The sequence below is a fragment of the Penicillium mononematosum genome (assembly GCF_028829835.1).
Source record: "Penicillium mononematosum strain IBT 11891 chromosome Unknown utg000002l:1.0-8112719.0:1.0-8118358.0, whole genome shotgun sequence".
Taxonomy (NCBI): domain Eukaryota; kingdom Fungi; phylum Ascomycota; class Eurotiomycetes; order Eurotiales; family Aspergillaceae; genus Penicillium; species Penicillium mononematosum.
In genome coordinates, this window is record NW_026643272.1 from 678,159 (window position 1) to 705,394 (window position 27,236).

Sequence of the window (27,236 nt, forward strand, 5' to 3'; positions counted from 1 at the left end):
AAAGTCAAATGTCTTTTTCCTTCGGTATCTTCTCTTAATGCTGTGTTTCTTCGGTGTGCCTAATTACTATCCACATGACGAGAACTGCAGTTATTCTCCTTATTTGTCACATAATTGGTTCTTCCGGCTTGCAAGCTTACCTAGGTAGTTCCTACAAAAGCACTTTCAATATATGACATGGGATATTTGGAGTATTATATAGATAGATTTATAAACATTGATACGCCCAAAGTCTTCCTACCAGGTGAAAACCTAACCAGGCGACGGCTCAACAACGTTGTCCGATGTGCCGCCTATCAATGATTATGGCGCAGTGGTTGGCCTTCTTGAGCTAGTCGTTGATATTTGACTGCCTTCCGTAACACCATACCATTGCTCAGCTGCTCAGTTTCCTGGCGGAAGATCTCCTGCCACGGAGTACCACTCGGGAGGATGGGATATCCCTCAGTACCCAATGCTTTCCTTCTGTGCTCGATCTCCTCATCGGTAATGAGCATATCAACCCGCCGTTTGCGCAAGTCAATGCGCAGTCTATCCCCATCTTTCAAAATAGCAAGATTGCCTCCAGCTGCGGCCTCGGGGCTAGCATTCAAAATAGAAGGTGACCCAGATGTTCCCGATTGTCTGCCGTCCCCGATGCAGAAAAGTCCATCAATACCCTCTTTCAAGAGTCGGCCTGGTGGATGCATATTGACAACCTCTGCTGCTCCAGGGTACCCGATTGGGCCAACACCGCGCATAACAAGGATGGTCTTCTCGTCGATATGTGGCGTATTCTCCAGGCGATGTTCGTAGTCTTCCGGTCCGTCAAACACTACAACAGATCCTTCAAATGCCTCTGGGTCATCGGGGTTGGAGAGATATCGCTTCCGGAATGCGGGTGAGATGACACACGTCTTCATTATTGCAGAGTCGAAGAGATTACCCTTCAAATGAGCGAATCCGGCATCTTTCATCAATGGATCGTCGTATGGTTTGATGACACGTCGATCCCATGTATGCTTCCCACGGACATTCTCGGCAAGAGTTTTGCCATTGCAAGTGAGAGCATCGCCGTTCAGCTTGCCCTGGTCTAATAACTCAGCCATAATAGCCGGTAGTCCTCCAGCCCGGTAGTATTCTTCACCGAGGTATTCCCCCGAAGGCTGCATATTCAATAGCAACGGGATAGTAGATCCGAAGGTATCCCAATCATCCATGGACACCTCCACGCCCGCGTGCTGCGCGATAGCGTTGATGTGGATAGGAGCATTTGTGCTGCCGCCAATTGCAGCGTTCGCCACGATAGCATTCTCGAAGGCCTCGCGTGTCATAATATCACACGGCTTCCGGTCTGCCTCCACCATTTCCACGATCCGTTTGCCTGTTTCATAGGCACACTGGGCTCTATGACGGTAGGCAGCAGGAATAGCGGCTGACCCAGGAAGTGCCATTCCTAAGGACTCTGCGAGGGCATTCATCGTCGAGGCAGTTCCCATTGTATTGCAGTGGCCGACTGAGGGAGTTCTGGAATTTGGGTTAGATTCTGGGTCATTAACCGGAGCTTTGGCAATGGCTTACCCTCGGGCGATGTAATCCATAAACTCATGTTCGTCAATGTCACCCGTGGCATAGAGCTCTCGCCCATGCCACAATACAGTGCCTGCTCCGGTCAAAGTTTCCTTGGAGTAACCGTTGAGCATAGGTCCCACGTTCATACAAATAGCAGGAATATTCTAAAAAACATCAGCATGGATCTAGGAATCTCTTAGGCCTGATACCCACCATGGTAGCCGCAGCCATCAAACAAGCCGGGGTTGTCTTATCACACCCGGTAAGCAGCACAACACCATCAAGGAAATATCCCGTCAAGATCTCCACCAAGCCAAGATACGCCAGATTACGATCAAGGGTAGCAGTGGGCCGTCTCGAGGTCTCCTGAATAGGATGTGTAGGGAACTCAAAGGGAATACCTCCAGCAGTGCGGATACCCTCACGAACTCGCTTGGAGAGCTCGATGTGATGGCGATTGCAAGGCGCAATATCTGAGCCCGTCTGAGCAATTCCAATCATCGGCTTACCAGACATGAGTTCTTCTTTGGTGATACCGTAGTTGAAATACCGCTCCATGTAGATAGCCGTCATGCCGGGGTTGCTGCGGCAGTCAAACCATGCAGACGAACGAAGTGTTCGTCCTGGTTGTTTGACGGGGACTTGGGCATTATCTGCCTTGCTTGCGACTCCCATGCGCGTTTCTAGCTCTTGATTGCGTCGTCTCAGGGCCTGCAACTCACTTAGACAGTCTTCGATGTTGATTGCTTGAGGCTTGGCGTCATCGCTGCATGAGCACCCCTCACAGGACTTCTTGTCGGAACACGCCATGGTGTTATATGTGCACTATAGATTACTATAGATTGAGATAGTGTCTGGGATGAACATTCCATGTGAGGGGGAACAATGGATTATATATGGCAGGCTTCCCATTTGTGCTTTTGAAAATGCGGAGTGCAGTCGGGAGACACTTGCCGAGCTATTCGGGGTCGAATCATCGGAATCGTACAGTTTGCTGGCCCCGCGTGATCACCGTGACGAGCCGAGATTTTTGCCTCTCGGGATGTGACCATCCGAATTATCGGGATCTCTTAGATATGACGTCCGACCTGTTATTGGTTAACTTCCCATTCATAGAACTTCCAACAATTCATCTGTGCCAAAATCATCAACAATGCAAGGTCTAAATCGTGTAAAGACAGTGCTCGACAAGGGCGGCCTCGCTCTGGGAGTGTGGCAGTTACTGCCCGGCAGCAACATGTCTCGCACTCTAGCACGAGCTGGATACGATTGGGTTTTAGTGGACTGTGAACACGGAAATATTGATGGTCAGCGCCTTTGCCATTGTTAGGAATTCCATGCTAACATTCCTCGCAGATGCCGCAATGCACGAAGCTGTCCCCGCCATAACGTCATATGGAGTGAGCCCGATTGTCCGCGTGCCAGATTTCCAATCTTGGATGATTAAACGTATGTCAAACAAGACCTGATATTGTTCCAAGGTTAGCCCACTTGAAGATTTCTCATCTTTTGTATAGGTGCCCTGGACGCAGGCGCACACGGAGTTCTCGCTCCTCTCGTGCGAACAGTGGAAGACACAAAGGCCTTCGTCGAGGCTTGCCGATTCCCACCACAAGGGAAGCGAGGCTTCGGATCGCCTTTCCCAATGGACAGGTTTGGCAGGGATGTATCAGCCACCCAGTATCTGACTGAGGCCAATGCCAACCTCCTGCTCTCAGTTCAGATTGAGACGAAAGAGGCTTTTGACAATGTTGATTCTATCGCTGCTGTCGAAGGACTCGATTTGTTATTTGTCGGACCTTTTGACCTGGGCAATGGTATTGGGCACCCCGTGCTGGGTAGCACTTTTGCGCCTGAATTGGAACAAGCCATCGAGAAGGTTCTGTCTTCGGCGCACAAGGCAGGCAAGAAGGCTGGGATCTACTGTGGAAATGGAAAGCAGGCAAAGAAATATGCCGACCTAGGGTATGACTTTGTCAACGTTGTGACTGATGTTGGTGCTCTGACTAGCTCGCTCGCGAGTGAGATGGAGATTGTCACCCAGAAAGCAGGCAGGACTGCCTCTGGGCCTTACGGTAGCTAGTGCATTATATATGCCACTGGAGAAACTTTTGCTTGTCTCGCTATTCTTGATCGCGTAAATCATGAGGGGCCATCCATGGGTGCATATCGTGAGGGTATGGTCATTCATACCAAAGAATTCCAGAATGAATGCGACTCTACATCAACCTGAAAGCCTTGAGCAATTGCCTCAAGATCTAGATCCGATAATTCCAAACTCATCAGGGAAGATCCAAATTCAACTGCACCATCTGCGACGCCGGGTTCCCTGGCAACATTAATCGACTCGTCCATGACCATGTGCTCGTTGGGAAAGTTGTTTCCAGAACTCCGGGGCTTCCAGTGCGTAGATTGTCGTCTGCCGCACTAATCCCTAAGTGAGAAATCAACTTATCCAAATTTTCCTTAGCCTTTTCTGCTGCAGAATAAAGGCGTGTGTGTTCGGCAAGAATATTTCGGCAAAGAACCAGTGATTGGAACACACTTGAGTTACTCCCTTTCTGTGCAACAATCCGTGCGTGGATCGTTGCACTGATATAGGTAGCGTAAGAGAGCATGTACGGTGCACTGCTCAGAGAAAAGTGCTGCGAATAGTCATGGAGAATCTGAACAATTTGGTTCGCAGCTGCTGTACATGCGTTCACTGACTCATGGGCAGTTGTTGAATTGATGACCCCGTCGTGACCAATTATCAGAGGACGGTGGACCAAAATGATAAGCACGTTGAACAAAGCTCTTGCCAATAGTTAGCATCTATCAATTAGACTTGGGACGAGGAACATACAAAAGACAGGCGGACTGAGGCAGGAAGACCGCCTGGTCTGGGAATGACAGATAGTCAAGCCGAAGCGGCAAATTTTGGCGCCAGGTTCTCAGCTGCGACTTGATTTCCTCCGAGATATTTGCCCTATGGACCAAATTTGACTCTCGAGATTCCGAATAAATTTCACGAAGAATACGTTCCACAATTGTTGTCAACTCGCATAAATTGGTGAGCAAAGAAACATTCAGTGATGGAATCACTCCAGGCTTTGTAGTCATGTATGTGATACCCTGAAAAGGTTCGAGCTCATCATAGTCATCCAGGAAGTCTAGTGACGCTCTCAAGTTGACACGGTTGAGAAGAGGAGGTCTCCCTTGGAAAAGACACTGAATCTTGTCAATTACTATTAGAGAAGTTAGATATAATTCATGCAGTACCCAGTACAGGGAAGTGATAGCTCACAGTATGCTCCCCAGAGAACTCGCTTTCGAATTTCAAGTTCCTCGGCAGTGATACTATCCACAGCAGGAAGCACATGCAGACCAAGATCAATGAACATGTTGAATGCATTTCCAGCGTATAGCCATGACAGACTCCGTTCATCACATCTGGAAAAAAGCGCATTAGACATAATCAACAATGCCTGAAGGGTAGTGATTTCGCTTTTATCGAAGGAATCTCGCAAAAGCTGCGTGAAGCGTTGCCGGAACTTCCACCCTGCAGTCGTAATGTCATTTGGGTCCGAACGAAGCTCTGGTCGGTCGCAATGCTTCGATACCACGAAAAAGATCGCATTCAACAGCAATTTGGAAAAGTACGGTCCCTCGCAGGCCATATCTCGCATGAAAGCCGGCCGGTAAATTATCTGTGCTGTGTAAAGCTGACGACTCCAGTATATGGAGAGTAAATGCATACCGATCTCAGGATCGATGCCATCAAAGTCGAGTTTTCCGGCGGCAAGATTGAGTGGCTCAAGCTGCCCTGTTATTTCCCAGTTAGTACCATAACCATACTTCGTATTGCATGAGATCCAACTTGCTCTGCCTCGCTGTCTGGGAAAAGAGAAAATGCCGTGTTCCCTCTTCGTTGGATTGACCTGGTCTATTCTGTTCATCGTGGTTCGGACTAGTATCATCATACACTGTACTCGTTGGGCCATGATACAATGACGTGTTTCTGCGGTCGTTCTCCGGTACTTCTGGGTGTGATGCATCTCTAGTTGAAGTGGAGGCAGAGTCATTCCACGAGAGACCAATACCCGTTACTCTCGAGAATGGCAATGGAGTACGTGGAGTGCTTTCCGATGTAGCAGAATGCTCCGGCTCCGATTGGACCCTTTCAGCAGAAATGGTGTTGCTGCTCCGGAGCTGGGCACATTTCTGTCGAAGGATTTCATTCTCCTGCTCTAATTCCGCAATACGGTGGTTGGTCGGTCCAAAACAAAGTGTCAGCTCGAATTTTGAATCTTGGTCGTAGACATCTCATTTGTACCTTGGCTTACTTTGGACCACGCCTAGCTGACAATCGATACTCTTGGCTAGACAATTCCCACACTGGGGCCTCTGGGCATCACACTTCAACTACTTGTTTTAATCCAATAATGAGTTCAAAGTCCGTGTGAAGGCTTGGAATACATATGTACGCACCTTTTTCTGGCGACAATGCAAACACGCTGCCGCCGATCGGGTCCTTCGAGCTGGCATTGTGCTTCATGAGGTCCGGAAACTCATCTTCCGAGATTTGCTTCATGTCCATCCGATGACGTCAGCCAGAATATTACTTTGTGGCCGTATTTATCAGGCAGCATGAAATTGACAGGGAAATAGGGGGAATATCATAACAGTCAAGACAATTGTCGCTTTTGATCGAGATCATATACCACTTTACTGTCAAGTAAACCTATCAGCAACTAGATAAATATTGTGACAATGATAAGGCGTAGTCGATCTCCGCGCTCTAGTGGTGGTATCTGCTACAGAGTACAGGTATAGGAAGATCAACTCCATATCTACGTATAGGTAAGTAACGCTTGTCGCTTAATTATTAGTAATTAGAAGACCGCCATAAGATTTCTCAACTATGATACTATATACACAAACCGAAGGGGAAAAAAGCCTTGCAAGCGCCACGCTCAATGCAAACCATAAAAACTCCAATGAATGCACCAGCTCCATGAACTTCAACCAAACGGCTGAAGACACGAACCGAATACCAAGGCCAGACTAGACCTCAGCCCGTGAAGTCGATCCCAGCCAACGAGAGGCAAGTCTACCAACCAGGAATACCAGACTTGCACCCAGTTATCAAAGGGCCTTCAATTCCCACCACCAGATGTATTCGCAGCTCCGGTGACACCATCAGGACCATCAACTGCCCCGCTTGTCGCAGCAACCACACGATCAACCTCGCCGCGGCACTCGGGCATAGCGCTGCGCATCTCGCGGGCCAGCACGTCGCGGAAGCTCGCAAAGGCCTCGCGCTTCCCGCGCAGGTCCTGATTACCACGTTGCACAAGCTCGACGAACTCTCGCGTGTAGATGTCCGGGTTGCGCGCGGAGTCGACGTAGTCAATTATCTCTGGCGGGAGCTGGATGCTGGCGAGGGAGGGGTTGGAGGGGTCGGTGTTTGCGTCTGGTTGGGTCTCTTGTGTTGACGGGAGTTGTGTGTGTGTTGACAGGGTCGAGAGGGCGAGGGTTAGGTTTTTGCTGAGGTGGATTAGCTTCGATGATGTGTAGGGTTGGTGTTTAGTGATGCTGGTTGTCGGGAAGTCTTTTGCTTTGACGGGGCACATTTATGGGAATAAAGAAATGGAGGAGCATAGGATGCCTTTGCAGCTGACGTACATCTTTCGCACAAGCTCCTGCTGGGTCTCTGGACCCAGATAGCCGTGGACGGCGGATTGGATCTCGAATAAGTGCTGGATCACATCTTTGAGGTCGTCTGCGTGAGGAATTAGCATGTGTGCTCTCAAGGCTCCTGCTGCTCATAACTCACCATCGACCGTTTTCAAAGTCACTGGCGCCATGATCTCAGAGATCTAAAGAACTGTCGACCTATAGGCTGAAAGTGAGGTTTCCCTTGCTGTTGCGGGGAGAAACAAAGGCGGTGTGAGGACAAGTTGAAGTACTTGTATGGTTGAGATCGAGCGCGTTCCCAGCTACGATTACAGAAAATAAAGGTAGTACCTTTAGAGTCATGTGTTAAAGAGAACTTATGTAATGTTCAATATGTCACTGTCTATATATGCATAGCTCGTGGGAACCAATGTCATTCCCCGAGTTGCGCCCGCACGGCGAACACACGAACACACGCTGAACCCGCATCATGTGAAACAAGACTCGTATCCATATCCTATACTCTACACTTCCCGCGTCCTCAGGCTAGAGATTTTCGGGATTTTAATCTCTGTCTCCATTTCAAGTCCGGACAAACTTGGAAAACGTTGGCTGAATTTGGCCTCCCAGTCATCGCCCGGGCTTGCTGGGGTCTCTTGGGAATCATGACCAGTACCCGGCCGCGAGGTGGCTGCTCCAGCGCGTAAATTCTTAGGTTTGGGTGGTGCAGCTGGTCGAGTTGCAGGACGTTGCGTGGATGGGTAACTGGTAGGAGCGGCAGATTGCGGGAGCTCTCGACGATCCGGGAGTGCCATTGAGCCGTCACGAGCAGTGTACGTCGGGCCGGATGTGTGAGATGCGGGAAGCTGGCTGGAGATAGTGGGTCTGGCCTCACTCTGCTTTGCCTGCAAAGAAGAGGAAGTCTCCGTGAACCGTCCATATCCAGTAGCAGTCTTGGGGACGGCCGGTTTTTCAGACTCTCCAAGCAACGATTGTACCTTGTTTTGAATCGTGCGGGAGCGTGCGCCATCCCCGAGCGCTCTTCCACCCCCATCGCCTGTTTCGGCAACCCGGCGCCGGTACTCAGCTGCGGCATTGGCAACTCGTTTCTCCTCTTGCGAGAGCCGGCGGCGTTCAAGCTCCCGGCGCATCTCCGGTGATATATCGTCCGCGTCTTCCAAGGTAATCTCGTCATTTGGCGAAAGGCCTTCGTCGGCTGAATCTGACGCTCCAATCAGACCCTGGCGAGGTGCATCCTCTGCCGATGGCGATGAGGATTTCTCTGGATTGCCCGCCTCGAATCGGCGGAATGCGTCGCCGAATCGACCAGCAAACAAGTTCTTGCCTCCAGAAAGCGACAAAGTAGACAGACTACCGCGCTTGTTGTGTTTGTGGCTACCACTAGAGCGTTTCTCGCGCTTCCGATTGCTTTCTTCTTCTTCCATCGCGCGTAGGTAATCAACATCAGAGGAAATAGTTCGATCAGACTCACGATCCACATCGGTACGCACTGACCGTAGCGGCGCGCCTCCCTCGTATTGCAGGCGGGACATATCCAGCGACGACCGCGGGCTCTCAGAGTCATACGGCTGGTCATATCTCACTCCCGACTGGACTGACATCGGGCGAGCCTTTCCAGTGGCGGATTTGGAACGTCCCACGGGTTCGTTTACCTCTAATGTTGGAGGTCGTCTCAAGGTTTCCATCGAGGGGCGCGCAGAGTTAGATTGGCTGGATATACGGTCAGAAGGCAGCCGCGAGCTTTCTTCCACATTCAAGCTCGACATAGGAGGGGATGGCGCCTTATGCGGCCGTGTCACTCTCTGTTCCTTCTCAGTTGTAAATGGCTCGCTGAAAGATCGGTGTTCAGCATCAGACGAAGGGAATCGATAGATTGGACGGCTCAACAGCTTTGGGTCCGGCAAACGAGGTGTTTGGATGGGCGAGGTCATGGTACCTGTCGACACCATCGTGGGCCGCTGAGGGGTTGGCTGGTACAAGGGAACAGGTTGTGGCGCGGGAGTTTCACGCAAATTAGGTGCTCGGACAGGAGAATTCTGGGATGGCCGCTTATAGACTGGCTTCGGCGCACGTTCAGGCGAGACACGTCGGGCAAAAGCATCATCGGCTAGGGCGTTGGTGAGTCTTCGAGATAGATCCTCGTCCTCGGGCTTAGATTCTACTGTTGGCTCGAATTCGAACTTGTCCCCTTTTTCATGCAAAATGTCAAACTGGTCCAAGGAGGGGAACCGTTTTGACATTTCCTCTGCCGTCTTCTTCCGGGCTGCACTCCCATCCAGGGCTGCAAAAGGATCACTTGACGAGTCTTCAGCAGCGGGTCGGTAGGGCGAGGGACTCGGTCTCTCGGAGCTAGGTTGGGACGAGGAGGATTTCCCAGGTCGACCACGCCGCATAGGCGCAATCTCTGGGATTATCTCGGTCTCCTGCATTGGAGGCGAAAATACTGCGCCCACGGCAGGAGCTTCCGTGGGCGTGGGCGGCAGCTCTTGATATTTGCGCGCTTCCGAAACAGAGCGGTTGGAATAGATCTAATCGACAGTCAATGTCAAGTTTTCTTTGAAACAGGTGTGGGGCAACAGACGTCTTTGATGGGAACTTCCTTTCCTTGCATTTTACACACCTCGCGCACAACCTCGTATATATTGGGACGATTGCGGGGATCTTCCTTCAACATTGAGCCTGTGCGGAGTCGTCAGCCATCGATGATCCGCTGTAGGCCAAATAAATGTTCCAAACTTACCAATGAGCAGCTTTAGCCGACTCGAAAACGAAGGGTATGAAGGATATTTGAAGGTCGCGTTGAGAATAGCCATCTGACCGACCTCTTCGAAGGGGGTTGTATAATAGCATAATTTGTACAAAAACACACCGAGTGCCCAGATATCGCTTTTTTCGTCAATCGGTTGCTTCCGATAGACATCAATCATCTCTGGGCTTCGGTACTGCAGCGTCGTATGCCGCTGCACATCGTCTTCAATCAAGCGCCCCTCGGCGGCGGAAGTGGCAGCAGGACGAGGGGGTGCCGATGATCCAAAATCACAAAGTTTATAGGTGGCGGAACTCCCCTTACCCGAGATCAAAACGTTTTCAACTTTCAGATCACGATGGAGCAGGGGCGGTTTAAGATAATGCATGCAGGCAACACCTTCAGCAACATCGGAGAAGATCTTGACGATCTCCGGCTCTGTCAACCGGTGTTGAAGCCGGGTGTTCATGAAGTCGATAAGACCACCACCTGCGCAGTACTCCATGACCAGAAACACTTCATATCCACCTCCACGCAGCTGTGAGGCATGCGAGTCAATATACTTCACAATGTGCCGGTGACCCTTGAGTTTCTTCATGGTTTCCACCTCAGTGCGCATGTTAGCAAGGGCCGCCTTGTCAGGCACGGCCACCCGCTTCAGCACTGCGGTTTCGGACCCATTGACTGGCTGAGGCAATCGCACCACGTAGACATGAGCAAAACCGCCTTCGGAGAGGTACTTCTCCACTACCACGCGATGGCTGCCGACTTGAATCTTGGTGCCCGGAAGCAAGGTCCCCGCAGGTGCTGCCACTGCGGCGACGGGGTTGTAGACGGGGAATTGACGTGGCGTCGCGGAATGACCGTGGTGAGATTGAGAGGACATGGTGCCGGAATGCCCTTCAAGGGCAGGTCGTAAATCGGTTTTCGGTGGCTAGCGACGCGGCATAGAGAGTGGGAGGGAGATTGGGGGGGGTTTCAAGGTTGGCGGAGATAGGTGCCTGGGAGGGGAACTAAAAGGACAGGTTGGCGGGCGGAAACACGCGGTAGTACCTGACTACCAGACTATTACAGACGGGGATACGAGGAGATTCGAAGCTGAGGTGAGATAGAAAGAGAACGATCAACACTCCGATGGAGAGAAAGGGTATTGGAATCTCGAGTGGAAGGCCACCCAATCACCGGCTGCGGATCACGTTCTGCCGGGTCTTCTTCCTCTCACCACCGGGGTTGTCTTCCACATCCACTTCTCCTAAACTACTTTCACTACGTCCGCGGGTCGTTCCACTGCCAGACTAATATCCAGTGTTCAGCATGGCCTAAGTGGGCCAGCATGAGTCCAAGTGCCTCTTCTAAGCCCCTATGTCCTCTTCGACCTGGTCATGGTCCCGCACCTCATGCCCCGATCATGGGAACATCTATATTGGAGCGCTCTCGCAACACCCGTGGACGGTGGTCATGAGATATAGTTGCTTGCCGTTTTCTTCCCTTCTGAATCATGACCTTTCGTCCCAACATCGGAGTCGCATTTTACGACACCCCCCACACTATCAACCCTAATCCAGTGAACAAGCCTCCCGAGGTCGGTGGCTACATCCTCCAACTTGAATATCTTGGACCCACTACGCTTAGATTATCTTCCCCAACCGCTTGACCGCAAGATTAAGAAGTGTTTTCTCGCGCTCCGCGCCCAGCGCTATCTGCTCGGGCCAAAGCACTTGAGGGACATGCTTGGACCGAATGTTCTTTGCGCTGGTCTGCAGCTTGAGGTACACAGGGGTATAAAAGTATGCATCAACGGCAATGGCTGTGTAAGTTATAGGGAGCGCGTGTGGTTGGACCTTCATAAAATAATGTGCACATCCAAAGCATGCCGAGCTCCTATAAATATGCTGGGAAGAGGCTGAAGTGGTCCGAATGCGAATACGAACCTCTTGACCACAGAATAGGGAGCAACCGCGAGATTGACGTTGTATTCATTGATATAGCAGCTTTGAGATACTCTGGATCTTTGGACTTGGTTTATAGGCCTTCAACTGGTATTTTTCGCTACAACATACTATTTCCTACTCCCTTTTCTCAACAATGTTAAGCCAAGAGAGCGGAGAGCAAGGCGGTCAACATGTTGGAAAAACAATATTCCGCTGCGGCAACCAAGCCCTTTCCCAAAAGAGTAAAATCAAAACAAAACAGCCGTTTGCCCATTTTAACAGGGACTCGGAGCATTGATGCCTTTGCAGGAAAAGCCTTCCCAAAAAGAAATGTGTTTACGAACAAACACTGCGTAGTCATAGCTTTAAACAATCCCATTGCTATTGGGAAAAAGGAAATTAACTGGAATTGTTGTAATTGTTGTAATTCCATCCCTTGAGGTTTCTGAGCTCGGTCACATAGCCCTACGTAAAATCGCGTGGCCTCCGAGGAATTCAACATAGTTCGGATAATTTGTGGTATAGGTTGAGCCGCATCGAGAGATGTAGACATCCCTCTCGTTCGTTTGCTTATTCGCATTGCCAAATTTTGTTTTTTGATGTGATGGCCACGTCGAGTGATGCAGGAAGCGTTGGCGCCGATCCTTAGCTCCCACACTTCTCTTCCAAACAAACCCCCGAGTCAGACTCAGGTTCTCCCGCACTTTCAATTTTTTGCTTTGCGAGTTGGTTTTTGTTTGGATTATCTTTGTCTTTGTTGTGTGTTGTTTTCTTGGATTTGGTATCTGAGTACCCTCCACAGCACTGAGCGCCTGAGGCCTCAGTGCAACACTTGTCAAACTAATATGACCTGGTAGTTGACTCTCAACCGCGAGAACTTGTCCATCTAGGATTAATCCGGCAGATCAACCCAGGTTGTAGCTAGTCGTTCGACCGACGCTGCGCTTCGCTGCACAGCGTGCATATATATTAACACGATCGTCGCTCCGGGCTGATCCAACATGGACGACGGTCCGCCACCACCGCCGCCACCTCACGGCGAAAATCCCCATACGACTCAAGGCGAATATCGCAAATCCTCGGACCTGCCCGATGGCAACTACGACATCTTTATCGTCCCACCTCACTCTGCTGGCTCGGGCTTCCTTTACCTGCCGTCCCTGCAGTGCAACCGGAACAGTTTCTTAGCAGGTGTCGCAAGCACACTCGTCGCATGTTTCGTGTGGTCGTACATCTCCCCGATTGTGAAAGCATGGTATCTAGCCACGGTCGCTAGCGGCAGTGGTACGGGTATGGCGGTACTGGCGATCGGGGTGGGTGTCGCTGGATGGCTTTTTGGCTCCATCCAGTCCACCAGCTCAGGAGACAATAAAGGCAATGGCGGCGCTCGAGGTGGACGATTCGGATTTGGCGGCTTTGGTGGTGGTTCTGGGGGCCCAGGCAGCCCTGGAGGCCCGGGTGGCCCTAGGAACGCCGGTCCAAACACCAATCAATATTCGTCGGGTGCGGATTATGGCGGGAACGGGGCAGGTCAGCAAAGGCAGCAGGGAGGAAATTTTGGTGGAGGACAACCTCACGGCAACCAATATTCCGGTAATCAACATGGCTCTGGTACTCCTCCAAACTCTGATAATAACAAACGTGAAAAGGAGGAGGCAGAAAAGCGCGCTAAAGAAGAGCGAGCCAAGGAGGAGCGAGCTAGAGAGCAACGTGCTAAGGAAGAACGTGCTCGTGAAGAGCGCGCTAGGGAGGAACGCGCTAGAGAGGAGCGCGTTAGAGAAGAACGAGCTAAGCAAGAGCGAGCCAGAGAAGAGCGTGCTAGAGAGGAGCGGGCCAGAGAAGAGCGCATCAAGGAGGAGCGGGCTAGAGAGGAGCGGGCTAAGGAACGGGCTAAGGAAGAAGCCGAACGGGAGCGAGCAAGAGAAGAAACGAGACGCAAAGAGGAGCTACGACGAAAGATGGAGGAGTTCAAGCGCAAGCGTGATGCAGAGGCCAAAGAAAAAGAGAAAAAGCGCGAGCGCGAAGCAATGGAAAAGGAATTACAGGAACGGCGCGAGCAACTCGAAAGGGAGATGGCCGCTGCGAGGGCCGCTGCAGAGAAGGAGGCACGCGAGCGACTGGAGAGGGAAGCCGCAGAGGCCCGCGAGAGACAAGCAAAGGCCGAAGCTGAGGCAAAGGCCAAGCTCGAAAAGTTGGAGGCAGAAGCCAAAGAGAAGGCCGCCAAAGAAGCTGCCGAGAAAGAAGCTGCCGCAAAGGCCGCTGCCCAGAAAGAAGCCATGGCCAAATTCGCGGCGCTCAAGGAAGCAGCAAGCAAGAAATACGCCGAGAAGAAGGCGCAAGACGCAAAGAAAGAGGCCGCTGCCAAATCACCGCCGCCCAAGCCAGCTAGTACTAGCAATGTGCCTCGTACCCCTTCTCCCAAAAAACCAGCGCCCTACTCAACCGCCAAAACCGCCAACGAAGACGATGCTTATTCCTTTCGCCCCTATGACCGACCACGACGGCCATATGCGGCTGGCTCGGTGTACTCCGAGTCTTCATATACACCTTCGAACTCTACTGCGCGCACAACACCTCCCCCCTCACATCGCAGTACATATTCTACCAAGGATCCAGATAAGATCGTGATCCAAGGTGTATACGCCTTCAACAACGCCTTTATGAAGACCCCAGTGGCGCAACTTGTCTCAGGCCAAGGCATGATCACCGATGGGTTAGTGCTGCGCATCACAACGGAAGGCCTCTTCATCGACGATGACCTACGTGGCATCGGCCAGCGCGAGTGGGACGTCAAGGCCTGGACCCTCAAGCTAGCGGAGGTGTGGTGCCCACAGGTAAACGCCACTCCATCCGCCAAAACTGCGTCTAGCAACCCTTTCTCTTTCCGTCGTGGGAACAACGTTCCCACTAACGAAGAATCAGAGGCCTTTCTCGGTAACTTGCTTAAAGTATGCAAGAATACTTGCCGCCTGGCTTCGCCCAGTGCATGCTTCGCGCGCAGCGCTACTGCCAGCCATGATGGTGGCCCTGTTCACCCGCCTCAGGCGGAGTTCCGTGGGCTGCACATTCTCCGCGCCAGTGTTCGTGACCAAGAAGGCAAAAAGTATGTCTTTGTGCTGCAGGATACTGAGGCCTGGAAGGTCGCTATCGGTCTCCAGCGGCTCCGGGGTGGTGCTCTGGTCCGCGCGCTGGGTGTCTCTGCTCTGCCGGTCCCTGAATGCAAAACTATGCTCAGTGCTCTCGGTTATGTTTGACTGAAGACTTGTTATGCCAGCGTTCTTGTTTCTTTTCTTGCATCTTCTTATTCACCGTTCATCTCTATATGCCCCTTCTTGTGTTCGATTCGACTTGGACGTCATCACTCATTAGCGGCGGAGTTTGCTTTATGCTCTTCTGTCCGGTATATCCATTCGCTATTCTTGTCTTGTTCACCCCATATTTCTGAGATTCCCCTGATTTATTTGTCTTATATTTATTAGTATTGTTCGAGCATGTCGAGGAGAAGTACATACATTATGATAGCTTATATTGTTTATTATGAATACATAGCATGACCAACCCTTCCATATATTCCTCCACTTCATAGGGGTAGACGAACGAAGCAGAGATAGTATATTCGGACATCAGCAAAATTCATCCTGAGAAAGACTTCCAATAAAGAGTCCAAACTCTGTTCCCAAATGTCAGCGTTAGAAGACAATGCCACCATGTAGCTACGAAGTATACGCGAATGAACTATATCTGAGAGTGAATATCTGTTTTATGAGTGTCATCCAGGTGTATACACCGCATACATATGCTTTTGTATGACTATGTGGAAACAAGAATAACAACCTCACGAAGTATATCAAGAGCCAGGATATGCGAAGCAAGTCTCTCTAAGTCGAAAGTCAAAGTCAAAGTCGAGAGCGAACCTCAAGAGAAGAATAAGACAATAGATGAACGCCCGAAAACGGTTGATCGGATGTAGTCTTCTGTACACATGGACTCTAAAAGCCATTATCCATAAATGTACTGTTCTCGTAGATTCATTCCAGATCGCAGCACTCATATACAAAATCCTCCGAAACAAGCCACAGTGGTGAAAGAGGAAAGGGGGGATAGAAACTGAAGGGGAAAAAAATATCAAATCTATCATATCGGGAATCATATGGCGTCTCCGTAGAAACAAAAAAATCGTGATATGGCAGTGGGCAAAAAAGTGAAATCCCAATATCCAACAGATCAATGTGTAAGATATCGAGGTGCAACTCCAACTCCGGTCGAAGACATGCAATTCCTGTTTTTGAGTTTCGTCATCTTTGACGAAAAATGAAAGAATCCGTCGTGGTATCGAGTAAATAGAATGGGTTAGACGGCTTCATCTAGAACGAAAAGCCGGCTCCGGGGCCACCGAAGGGGTTGCCGCCGTGAGAATGGCCACCAAAGCCACCGCCGCCGAAACCACCGCCGCCGAAAGAAGCACCGCCGAACGAGGCACCTCCAAAGCCTCCACCGCCGTTCATCATGTCTCGGAGAATATCGGGATTGATACCACCGAACCCATGCATACCGCCATGCATGCCGCCAGGCATGCCCTCCCTCAATTCGTCACCGTTATCATAAGCAGCACGTTTCCTGAAAATAAAATTAGCTTTGTGTCAAATGACGTTGAAAGTTGTGGCGGGCTTACTGAGAATCAATCAAGGTTTCATAGGCTTCACCGATTTCCTTGAACTTTTCATCGCCGGCTGCACCGTCGCGGTTCTTATCTGGGTGGTATTGAATGGCGAGCTTGCGGTAAGCCTTCTTGATTTCTTGATCGCTGGCATCCTTGCCGACTCCCAAAATCTTATAGTAGTCTTTGCGCTGGGCCTTCTTCAGCTCGAATTCAGCTTCGTGAATCTCCTCCGCAATGCCGGGCTCGTTGGGGTTGTTCTCAGCAACGCTCTTATAATCACGAACAGCCTCCTCCCAGTTACCGGCCTTGCCGTGGGCCTTGGCACGGCACTTCATAGCCTTGATATATCCGGGGTCGAGACGGAGAGCTTCAGTGCAGTCCTGAATGGCAGAGTCATACTCCTTCAGGTTGATATAAGCCTGAGCACGGTTACCCAGAATCTTGGCATTCATATCCTTGTTGGAGGGATCAACCTCGAGAGCCTGGGCCCAAAGTTCGATAGCACGGTGATAATCCTTGGCCTTGAAGGCGTTGTTTCCTTCTTCCTTTGTGCGAGCCAGTTTCTGCACAATGCGCAGCAGCTTAATGGCCTGCTTCATGTCTGGGTCCAGCCCGAGGCACATCTTCAGAAGCTTCTGCGCCTGCTCAGACTCACCGAGGGCATAGAAGGCACGGGCACGGATCATCATCGCATCCGGATCTTGGCTGTTCTCGCGCAGCAAGCTGATCGCAATATCCTGCGCCTTGCCTGAGAGAGTTGACGTTATCCAGTCTCAGATGGGCCTCAGCGGCCAAAAGTGTCCACTTGCGCGGCTCCTTGACACCTTGTCCGAGCCCTTGCCGTGCCTGGTCGAGACAATAGATCACCATCGAGAGACCGCGGTCTTCTGCTATTGTCTGTTCGGCTTGTGTAACAAAGCGCAGCATCTTCTCTGCGGCTGCCCGGTCAGTGGCGGTCGCCGGTGGCTGGACGCGTGACAGCACCTCCAGAGCCTCTTCGGGTCGACCCAAACTCGTCAGAATCTTCGCCCATCGGTGCATGATCTTTGGGTTGTTAGGATCGAGCTCGTTGGAGCGCTGAACATCCTCAAGCGCATTCAAAAATTGTTTAGCGGACATATAGGCGGCCGCTCGGTTAGAGAGATAGGCCGATGAGTTCGGATTGATCTCGATGGCTGCAGTAGACAAAAAATCATCAGCGACCCTGGTCAAGGCTAATTCATGAAACACGGCGCCGCTGTGAGATAAAAGAGTGCATACCCTTGTTGTATTCCTCGATGGCTCGTCGGTAGTTGCCATCCTTGAAAAACTTGTTTCCGGCCAGCTTGAAGGAGTCGGCCTCGTCGGCAGAGGCTGAGTTCGGCTGGTGAGGTGGCGGGGTCGGACTTCGCTCCTCAGTGCCATTCACGCCATTATTCTGAGGTCCCTGGGAATCAATATCCATGGAGCTCCGCTGCTCTTCGTTAGATGCTGCCATGGCGGACAATCGACGGCGTAGCTCGTCGGGTGGGAGATTGAGTGGGTGTACGTCCTGGTCTCGCGAAGACCGGGCAAACTTGAAATTGGCGGTGGGTCTCGAATTCGACGATGACCGACTGTGGGAGAAATAGGACTGTTTGGAAGATTTGGAGGGTTTGGTGGGGGAGGAGGACTTTGAGGGAGATTTGGTAGGTGATTTAGTTTGGGATTTGGAGGTCGGCTTCGGAGATGGGGGAGTGCGCGAAGCGGAGAAGGAATTTCGGGATGAACGTATATCAGGCTTGTTCTTCTCTGTCTTCTCCTTGTCCTTGTCCTTTTTGAAGATGTGGGTGAGTTGGACCATTGGGGGTGGGGAGGGCTTTTTTTTTTTTCCTAATCGAAGGCGGTAGAATCGGGGAGATTTCCAGGTGTGAACCACGGATGGGGGAAGGACTTGGGAATATCAAATTTGGACTTTTGCAACTTTTCAACGTTGCAAAGGACTTGACAGATATTCGATTCAAGTCTGCCTCTCACTTTCTCATCTCTGACATATTAATATCCGAAAATATTCAGGAAAAAAAAAGTTAAATCGCCTTTGGTAAGGTGCTTGATGCCGGGGTGAAAACTAGACCGAGAAATCCGTCGGGCGTGTCCTCTTATAATATAATTTTTTTTTTCTATTCTATCATATGTCCCATCCTTTTCTACTGGCTGGCAAATAATTCAGAGGCTGGAGAGCTGCTGGTCTGTGTTAGCGCGCAAAAGAATTGGAGCAATGGAGTCACTCATTCCTTGACCGGGATCGATGCCCAGCCGCGAGGGGAGAGAAAAAAAACAAGTGATTCGAGAATCTTCCATCTTCTTATTATCGGCCTCTGATCCTATTGCCCCCTCAACGGAACCTGCAGGGGTGGTTAGCGAGGCTGTCGATAACTCGCGGTGGAGCGGTGGATCCAATATGCAGTTTGCTAGTTTCCTCGATGAGTGACAGGCATACAGCAGCGCCGTGACTGGCATCACAGAGAGGGGAAACCCCTGCATCAGGGTTTCTCACCTGGAGATTACTCATACTAATCTTGTCTGGACCAATCCAGCTACATCTCGGCTCTCCATGCGGGGGTATACTTATACAACGTATCGAATGCAAAGTCTTGGCTACACTGGGCCTTGTCTGGTCTACTCAGTACAAATGTCTCTTGTGGCCGAAACAATGTGAAACACCGGTCTTACAGTGTCATCACATAAGACTGGATTACAAACAGGAGCTGAAAAATAGGACCAAAGTGAGGCAAATTGAAAAATGAGTATTATAGAGCCTACTGTACTAAGAAGTTCAAAAGAGCTATAAAGAAGGTCCAAAGAATGGTTAGAGAGTCAGAGAAGTATAATATCAGAACGACAAGTCCTTTGGTAACTCCAAAACTATTTCATCGAAGTATCAAACTATGGAGTCTCTTGCAGCTACCACACTGTTGTTGTCATGGGCCCCGGCTCCTACAGAATTTCCGCTGTTAATCATTTCGTCAACGGACCTTGTAGAAGAATTATATTGGCGCGTTAGCAGAGCAATGAGAGCAGTCTCTTTTAGATGAAATTGATATTAAAATTGATAGTGGAGATGGGCCCGTTGAGGACCCCTGTTCCGTTCCCGGTAGCGTATTTCCGCCAACATTGATCGAAAAGCCAATATTAAGAGGGACCAATAGCAGGTGATCTGTTTAACGGCTCACGGGCCGCCATCAAAGGTTCCCTAAATGATACAACAGTGGGAAAAATAAGACAAGGCACCATAGACCAAGATATAGAATATCGGGCTGAGGCTCCAATTCCAGTCAAAGAAATGGGAATTACTATCATTCTGTTTCATCGTCTCACAAAAGATATAATAATAACTCATACTACCAAGCCGACCTCGGAAAGGATAGGCTGGATGCTTCCATCTAGAACAGAAAGTCGCCGTGACTAGAGAACACAGTGGGTGCTTTATACTCTTGAAATAGGCGAAGGAAAGGATACGAACTACAATTCTATAAGGCTATAGATATGAGAAACACCGCTTTGCAGTCATGATACCCCTGAGCCATTAAGAGAGATTGCCCGAACCAAGAGTCAGACAGTCTGAGATCAAGCCAGGTGGATGCTATCCCCCCTTTCTCTTAGAAGCGGTGCTCATGTTCTTCTACAGAAGACTGGTTCAAAGAAAAGTCAAAACTGCTTAATGCCTATCCGTTCGGTAATATTCATAGACGAGCGAGTCAAGCCCTGGATCAATATATTCTCATGACATATCAGAAAAGTTATAGCTTTAACCAAACAAAGTGGTATCACGCTCACGCTCGATCACCTCCAATCCTGCCGATTCTCATGCATTCTTCGAGCCGTTGCAACCCATCTGGAAACCCGATCATCTCCTAAATCTGGGTCATGTGTTTGACTAAGTCTGTGTCCGTCATAGGACGGGGTCTGTCTCAGCAGATTCTCCCGGCAGAGACGATCATTGTATTCGATGTGCTCGTCAAGACGTTGAAACATGTCTTGCCATGGTGAAATAGGCGAAATTGGAGAGACCGGTGATCGAGAAGACGCTATATCATCTTGGGGCCGAGAATCAGGTGTGCGAGGTATATATATTTCACCAACCATCCATTTCTTTTCATCTTCAAGCCAAGTGAGGGGCACACAGCTCCGTGGTCGCACGGGAGGACGTGGAATGTGTTGTATACGTGGGCGCATCTCGCGTCCACGCGGATCACAGTCGGGAGACACTTCGTTCGGCGGAGGTCTCGTACGTCTACGGGCCGAAGCCCGCCTTATATTGCCATCGATTGTGGACAGGTCGAGCGGCCAGTCCTGTAGTGTGTTACGATGTTGTGTTGGCGAGATACCGTCCGTTGAAGCGGGTCTCGGTGGTAGAGGTTTTGAGAACAAATGTTGAATGGAAGCACGCGACTGTGTACGAATACGAGGGGTCGTCGTATCTGGCGGGACAATGAATTTTGGATTAACTATCGGCGCGCCCTCGAGGGATGAGAGATCCATGAGAGGATAATCGAGATCGGAGGGTGGTTTGAGAGGCTCGCGAGCTCGTCGCTGGGATAGACCGAAAAGCATTGTGCGGTAGAACAGGGATTTGGATAAGTAGATCATATATATGGCTTGATACACTATCTTTAGACACGAGTTATATTAACTTTGGGGGGGTTTCAATAGTGGACCGTCACGGAGGGCTCGTATCCAAAGCGAGATTCGAATAGTACTTGGAATAAAGGGGTCCTAGGGCGGATAGGCTCAAAGGGCATCAACTCTTCCCCGGAGATGAGAATATAACACACTAATTATGCAGCTTATACACAAAGAAGGGGCAAATCAAGGCAGATTCAGAGGAGCGAAGTGGGAAGGTTGCCCTTCGGGCTAAAAAAAAAAACAACCGATGATCTTTCATTGTTCTTGTCCATCGGGTATCCCGAAGTCAACACTGAAAATCAATTGCCCGAACGCGAGATTGTACCGCTCCTTTTCAGGACAATGGTCACGGAGTCCTATAAGGATAAAACAAAGGATATCAAGAGAATCCCACTATAATCCCAAATTGATTAGTTTGCTCAGAATACAATTTGGGGCCCGAACGCATCCAACACAAGAAGTCATGCATTTTCTCATTCTTACTGCAATGGCCTCAACTGAGTATACTCTTTCCTAATGTGTTTTTATCTAGAAGAGCAGCAGAAACGCCAAGCCTGCCGAGGTACTCCCAAGATTCGTATATCACAAATCAGAAGGCGTCACAGGTCCACAATACCCGTATTTCAGGGTTCGTATACGATATATGTTGAGGCCCGAGAGTAATCGCGGGTATCATAGTAGAGTTCTTTGAATCTTGTCTTCTTTCCTTTCAAATGGAAGTGCAATGGCATTGAAAGACACTCGATTCGAAGGTGAGAGGCCGTTCGATCAATGAACAAGCCGACCTCGGATGCACTGAGCTCAGAAATAGTGGGGCTATCTATTTTTGGTGGCCAATCGTTTACTATAGACGGTTTTTATGCTCGTGTGTCCGGAGGACATAGTACAAGAATGCTCGCTTATATGGCCTTGTTATGTCTAGGTATTTTAGTGTCCCGCAGTCCTTTTTAGATGTCTTCTCAGATATTCTTTCGTGCATCTTTTCCTAGAGATATACTCTCACCTATTGATGTTGTGACTAGAATATAGGCGGAAGCGGCTTGACATGTGCGGAACGACTTTTCCATGCATAACCTTTGATGATATTGTAGTTATTTATATTGTACTCCATACTCTGTTCATGAAGACACCGAGCTCGTATGTTGTAAGGGTGGGGAAGGGAGACACTATAACAGACCCATCTGTGACAGCAAACTACAAAGAATGTGCGGGGAGATCGAGGGGAATGTTAATTATAAGACACAACAATTGCTATTAACTTGGAAAAGAAACATATATTAGGCACTACCTTGACCGATGGGTTCAGGTGGAGTAGATACTAACTTGAACTCTGTGTATACTAAGACAATAGTTTGTTAGTGCATATAAAGTCAATATAGATCACGGAGGTGCGATTATAAGACTATAGCTGTTCAGACTCAAGCATAGGTCAGCACCAACAGTAGTTGGTTTGGTTAAGCAGTTGAGTGTGAATTTCGACATTCAGCCATCCAGTTGGCTTTACAATTGTAAGTCGTGCCATATTCAGCCCTAGGAAGTACAAGATTCGAGGTCGCACACAGGGTCAGGGGTAAGACTCTTCCTACCAATAGTACGCACTTAATTACGATGCCCAATACTAGTAGGATGGACTCCACAAGGAAGTGCTCAAAATGTACTTGCCCACATGGAAAGAGCACATGGAAAGAGGTCTAAAACAAATTATGGGATTATGAATGTGTAAAAGTGATACATTCCAAATAGGCTACAGGCGCTGGAGAGAGGGAGAATGTGAAAAGCTGTCATGGTTTACATTAAGGTCGTGCTCAAGCCACCAAGCGAGCTTCGCACAACTCCGAAGCTATCCAGGAGAGCCCGAGAAGAAAATAAAAGGGAATATGTATATCAAAAAAGCAAAAAAGGGATAGACATATCCAGTCAGAAAGCAACAATTGTTAAAGTAGATCACCAGAAACCCTAAATAACACAATTCTGTTCTCGCAACACCTCTAATCAACCACTCCAGTTCGGCACAGGAACTACACCAGGGTTAGACCCAATGGATCCAACTAGGTATAGCAGTGCATCAGAGATCCGGAAGAAGTCGTTTACAGGAAGAAAGCGGCAACGGCGGCAGCACCGGCGAAGCCGAGGGAGCCGCTGAGGGTAGCGCCACCGTTGAAGGCAGGGGAGGAGGTGGCGGGGGAAACAGAGGCAGTGCCAGTGGCAACTCCCTTGCTGCTGGAGGGAACGTGGGGGACACCACCGGTGGGGCCGTGGGGGACGTTGCTGCCAGCGGGGGTGGTGGCAGAAACGGGCACGGTGGAGTAGATAACGGTGGGCACGCAGGTGGTGATGGCAATCACGCTGTTGGAGACCACGGGGGTGCCAGCAGGGGGAGCGGGAGCGCTGGGGACGCTGGAGGGAGCGCTGGGAGCGGGAACGCTGGGAGCCCAGGTGGGGACGGAGGACCAGGCAGGGGTCTCGGAAGACCAGGCGGGGGTCTCAGCGGAAGGGACGGGGGTCTCGGAGGCCTCGCCAGCGGGGGAGGTAACAGCGGCGGGAACGCTGGAGGGGGTGGTGCTGCCAGTGGGCTCAACACCGGCACCGCTGTTGCCGGGGCAGTCGGTGACAGTAGGAGCGCAAGAGGTGATGGTCACCTCATCGGTCTCGTAGACGGTCTGGTCGGCGCCGGGGGCGGCAATGGCAAGGCCGGCGAAGAAGGCAATAGTGGCAGTAGTGAAACGCATTTTGAATGTTATGTACGCAAAACGTAAAAAGTGATGTTCAAAAAGGTATATATAAAAAGCGTAGCTTTTAAAAGAGAGTGAGTGTTTTAAAGAGTGGAAGACCGAAGTCGAGAGAGAGTGACTGGAATTGCGAAGAATGTACTTGGAGAGAAGAAAGAAACAGAAAGCGCACGGGGGAGGCAGGGGGCCTTTGTATGAACAGGGAGATTAGTGTCGAGATCAGCAGCCACTTGCTTTCTGGTTGTTTTGGCCCTAAAAAAAGGGGAAAAGAACAAAGACCAAATTGTACTGGGTACTTAATCCACCACTAACCCACACCGCAACCTGCCATGTACCCGGAACTTGACCCTCGCACAGCCTTCATTTATTCAATTCTATGATTGGATCAGATGTTAGGGGGGGGTTTTGTTTCTCATTACCAGGTTGGTAATTTTGACCCAGTGTTTCTAGCGCTAACTTTTGACGATCGTTCTTGATATTGGAGACACCCTTTATAGAGTATATTATATCAAACTTCCTATAAGTTGCACATACTCCGTAAGACTTGGACTGCAATACTACATATTCTACAACTTCACCCTCTTCTCAGATATGTTTTTCTTTTCTCTTAATAGTGATGTTTCAGACCGCAACGCCGATCCACTACCCGTTCCTGTCGTCCCAGTTGTTGGCATTTCCCCGTGGGTCTCTTCTCATCTCCACTTACCCCTGAACAGCCCGCCATTTATTTCGCCAAGAGAACGTATGTTGTATTGTGTAAGGACGAATCCACAATGATGTGCACTTGACTTGCGAAATGGGATTGGTTCTTACTCCGGAGGTTCATCTTAACATGGAATCCGAACCCTTTCTCTTTCTTTGTCGGAGCGAAGCGCCGAGACACCCTTTGTATTATTACTTACTATATCCGTACTGCCTTTACATTAGTACCTTTTTAACTATTATTACGATTTCTGTGGCTCATTATTTATGGAACTGTACTGTGTCCTCCGGGCCACTGAGTATATCGTCGTCCGAGAATTTGTTTTATACAACATACGTTGGCCATGTATCCTAGCATAGGACAACTGCTGTTTCTTACTATTCTCCCCATCGTGTATGGAGTAACCAGTGTAACATTATAACTCGGCCAATTTTAGTAGAAACAAGCCCGGTAAACCTGGAGAACGCCACACCTCAACTTCCTGCGAATTGCCCCCGCAACGGGATCCTTGGAAGGTCTCGCTTCACGCCATAACGGCTAGACCGCATTGTTTTACTTCTGGGTCCAGTGCTTGATGATGCTTGCATCTCCCCCTGTACTAGGCAATGTGAGAGAGTCAATGCCCAAGCGCATTTTTAGAAACTAATTTCGGGGTCTGGCCGTGTGATTGGATGTCCCTGACATGGCGCATATGCAGTAATTTTGAGTCGGTTACTCCGTGCACCACTCGAGCTGCACAGTCGATTTTACTTTTTGTCTGCGAAATATGTACGGAGCACTCCATACCCTGAAATCGGTATCCTTACAAGTAGTACAATATGGTTGGAGCCTGCAGCATCAAAGCGTGTCGATCTTCATCCTGTTCCTGAGTCGAGACTTTGGATCACACTTTCAAAGCGGTTCAACCGCCAGGGCAAAGCCAGGGTACGTACTCCGTACTCGTTCGTACATCTGGGCAGACTAGTCCAGGAAACAATAGGTGTGGCGTAGCCAATTATCGTTTAGTCCCTTTGTCCTTGACTTTCGACCAATTCGTTGTCCGACTCCATGATAGGGGTTATCCGCACCAAGCGGTTTCCGTCGACCTCGTGGCCAGGACTCCACATGCCGCTATTGAATTCTTGCTCTTCGTGGTCCCTTTTTCAATAGATCGGGCCTATATTCTATTGCAACGTGCTTTGTATGGTATGGTACCCCATACTCATCTCTGGTACTATCTTTAGCCACAATTAGCTTTGTGGGATATAATTATTGGTGGGGTGTGTTTGATATATATAGCCTAACGTTCAGCCGTATTTTCAATGATAGGGGCGTTCGTGGGAAATGATTCAAGTGGACCTGGACCTTTTCCGGAGTCCATCCTCGCCTATCGCGTGGGATTTCCTTGACCTTCGTCATTTGACCTCAGTAGTCTCTCTCTGATGTTCAGGGTAAGGGGTTTTCGCCTTAATTCACCGCTCATAACGCATTCTGGGCTTGGAAATATCCTACCTTCCTGTCATCTCTTGACATTCCCTGCTCATTGTGTGTCGCCATGAGCAAGAGACGGATATCACATTGGCCAAGTCAAGAGATTCATGACATCCAAATCGACTTTCTACTGCTCAATTCGCTCCTGAACCTTCATATGATAGATTCATAAAGCTTTCAAGGTCGTTCCCAGTCACAAAGAAGGCACTGACAGATCTATATTGTAGAATGGTGTCCTTAGCGCCCAAGGCATCGATTCTGTGTTGATGCAATACTCCATCACATCGCCTAGTCGACTGCATCTCCGATCCATGTGATCGCCATCTACAATCACGTATCTCTCACCCTACCCGACCGATCAGCATCGACGCGTCATTTTTTTTTAGCGCTGATGACACAAGCGAGCGGCACCAAGAAGAACAATGAACTTGTTTGATTCATTCTATCGAATAATAGTACTCCGCATGGAGTCCAGGTACACAGCATACGCGGAGACATTATTTTTCGTGCCACAATGGGCTCGGTGGTACCGTGTAATTCAAGACAGCACTTGTAGGTCCTCGTGCGGTATAGCCTGTTTTGAAAGCATCAGAAAAAAAAAAAAAGTTAGCTGCTCTGCACGCGGGATTTCAAATGCGTTACAAATTTCTCAATTATCATGGATCGGTGATTGCCATGACCTTTGATTTGTTTCATTGTCAGTATTGTCAGGTTAAAGAGACTGAGGCTGAAACAGGGCTGTATCTCCCATTTCATCTAACCTTTTGGACCACTAGGAATACGTTATCGGGGTTATTAGTATAAACAAGCTTTCTAGAAACAAACACACGATTTCGTCAGACATTTCCATGATATCACTTCCTCTATATTAGTTAGGTGAAACATTATGCAAGATCAACTATTCCGCCGATAGAGCCTACGTTTTCCGTATATATTTATATCTACTCCGTACATCCTCAAGCTTCCTGGGCTTTATAGCAAAATTGGATCGAGATTTACCGTCTCAAATGAACTCAATTTTGGATATCCACACTGGGGCTATTGTACTATTTATGTTGTACGATTGACCTCATATATGGGGCTTGGCATCGGCTCTCCGGCAGAATCCCGTCTAATTTAAATC

At 49.6% G+C, this 27,236-nt stretch overlaps 9 protein-coding genes across 9 annotated transcripts; 2 read left to right on the forward strand and 7 right to left on the reverse strand.

Annotated features, from left to right (window-relative positions):
* Window positions 1-296: 296 nt before the first annotated feature.
* Window positions 297-2,361, reverse strand: N7519_001999 (IlvD/Edd family dehydratase; the record flags this gene model as incomplete). Its single annotated transcript, XM_057288777.1, has 3 exons — window positions 297-1,506; window positions 1,561-1,715; window positions 1,765-2,361. The coding sequence occupies 3 exons, from the start codon at window positions 2,359-2,361 to the stop codon at window positions 297-299; spliced, it is 1,962 nt and encodes a 653-aa protein (XP_057149979.1).
* Window positions 2,362-2,704: 343 nt separating this feature from the next.
* Window positions 2,705-3,634, forward strand: N7519_002000 (HpcH/HpaI aldolase family protein; the record flags this gene model as incomplete). The annotated part of the gene is made up of 3 exons (XM_057288778.1): window positions 2,705-2,858; window positions 2,908-3,000; window positions 3,069-3,634. The coding sequence occupies 3 exons, from the start codon at window positions 2,705-2,707 to the stop codon at window positions 3,632-3,634; spliced, it is 813 nt and encodes a 270-aa protein (XP_057149980.1).
* A 199-nt stretch (window positions 3,635-3,833) lies between these two features.
* On the reverse strand, window positions 3,834-6,130 carry N7519_002001 (fungal specific transcription factor domain-containing protein; the record flags this gene model as incomplete). Its single annotated transcript, XM_057288779.1, has 4 exons — window positions 3,834-4,347; window positions 4,397-4,778; window positions 4,838-5,356; window positions 6,022-6,130. 4 exons carry the CDS (start codon window positions 6,128-6,130, stop codon window positions 3,834-3,836), a joined length of 1,524 nt encoding a protein of 507 aa, XP_057149981.1.
* Window positions 6,131-6,689: 559 nt separating this feature from the next.
* Window positions 6,690-7,400, reverse strand: nut2 (mediator complex subunit NUT2; the record flags this gene model as incomplete). Its single annotated transcript, XM_057288780.1, has 3 exons — window positions 6,690-7,080; window positions 7,219-7,315; window positions 7,370-7,400. 3 exons carry the CDS (start codon window positions 7,398-7,400, stop codon window positions 6,690-6,692), a joined length of 519 nt encoding a protein of 172 aa, XP_057149982.1.
* A 333-nt stretch (window positions 7,401-7,733) lies between these two features.
* On the reverse strand, window positions 7,734-10,862 carry N7519_002003 (putative serine/threonine protein kinase; the record flags this gene model as incomplete). Its single annotated transcript, XM_057288781.1, has 3 exons — window positions 7,734-9,758; window positions 9,812-9,909; window positions 9,971-10,862. 3 exons carry the CDS (start codon window positions 10,860-10,862, stop codon window positions 7,734-7,736), a joined length of 3,015 nt encoding a protein of 1,004 aa, XP_057149983.1.
* A 2,046-nt stretch (window positions 10,863-12,908) lies between these two features.
* On the forward strand, window positions 12,909-15,161 carry N7519_002004 (uncharacterized protein; the record flags this gene model as incomplete). The annotated part of the gene is made up of 1 exon (XM_057288782.1): window positions 12,909-15,161. The coding sequence occupies one exon, from the start codon at window positions 12,909-12,911 to the stop codon at window positions 15,159-15,161; it is 2,253 nt and encodes a 750-aa protein (XP_057149984.1).
* Window positions 15,162-16,271: 1,110 nt separating this feature from the next.
* N7519_002005 (DnaJ and TPR domain protein) lies at window positions 16,272-18,389 on the reverse strand (the record flags this gene model as incomplete). Its single annotated transcript, XM_057288783.1, is given in 4 exon segments — window positions 16,272-16,524; window positions 16,580-17,310; window positions 17,330-17,742; window positions 17,828-18,389. The coding sequence occupies 4 exon segments, from the start codon at window positions 18,387-18,389 to the stop codon at window positions 16,272-16,274; spliced, it is 1,959 nt and encodes a 652-aa protein (XP_057149985.1).
* A 2,430-nt stretch (window positions 18,390-20,819) lies between these two features.
* On the reverse strand, window positions 20,820-21,139 carry N7519_002006 (uncharacterized protein; the record flags this gene model as incomplete). The annotated part of the gene is made up of 2 exons (XM_057288784.1): window positions 20,820-20,878; window positions 20,914-21,139. The coding sequence occupies 2 exons, from the start codon at window positions 21,137-21,139 to the stop codon at window positions 20,820-20,822; spliced, it is 285 nt and encodes a 94-aa protein (XP_057149986.1).
* A 2,159-nt stretch (window positions 21,140-23,298) lies between these two features.
* N7519_002007 (GPI anchored serine-rich protein) lies at window positions 23,299-23,940 on the reverse strand (the record flags this gene model as incomplete). The annotated part of the gene is made up of 1 exon (XM_057288785.1): window positions 23,299-23,940. One exon carries the CDS (start codon window positions 23,938-23,940, stop codon window positions 23,299-23,301), a length of 642 nt encoding a protein of 213 aa, XP_057149987.1.
* Between the last annotated feature and the right edge of the window lie 3,296 nt (window positions 23,941-27,236).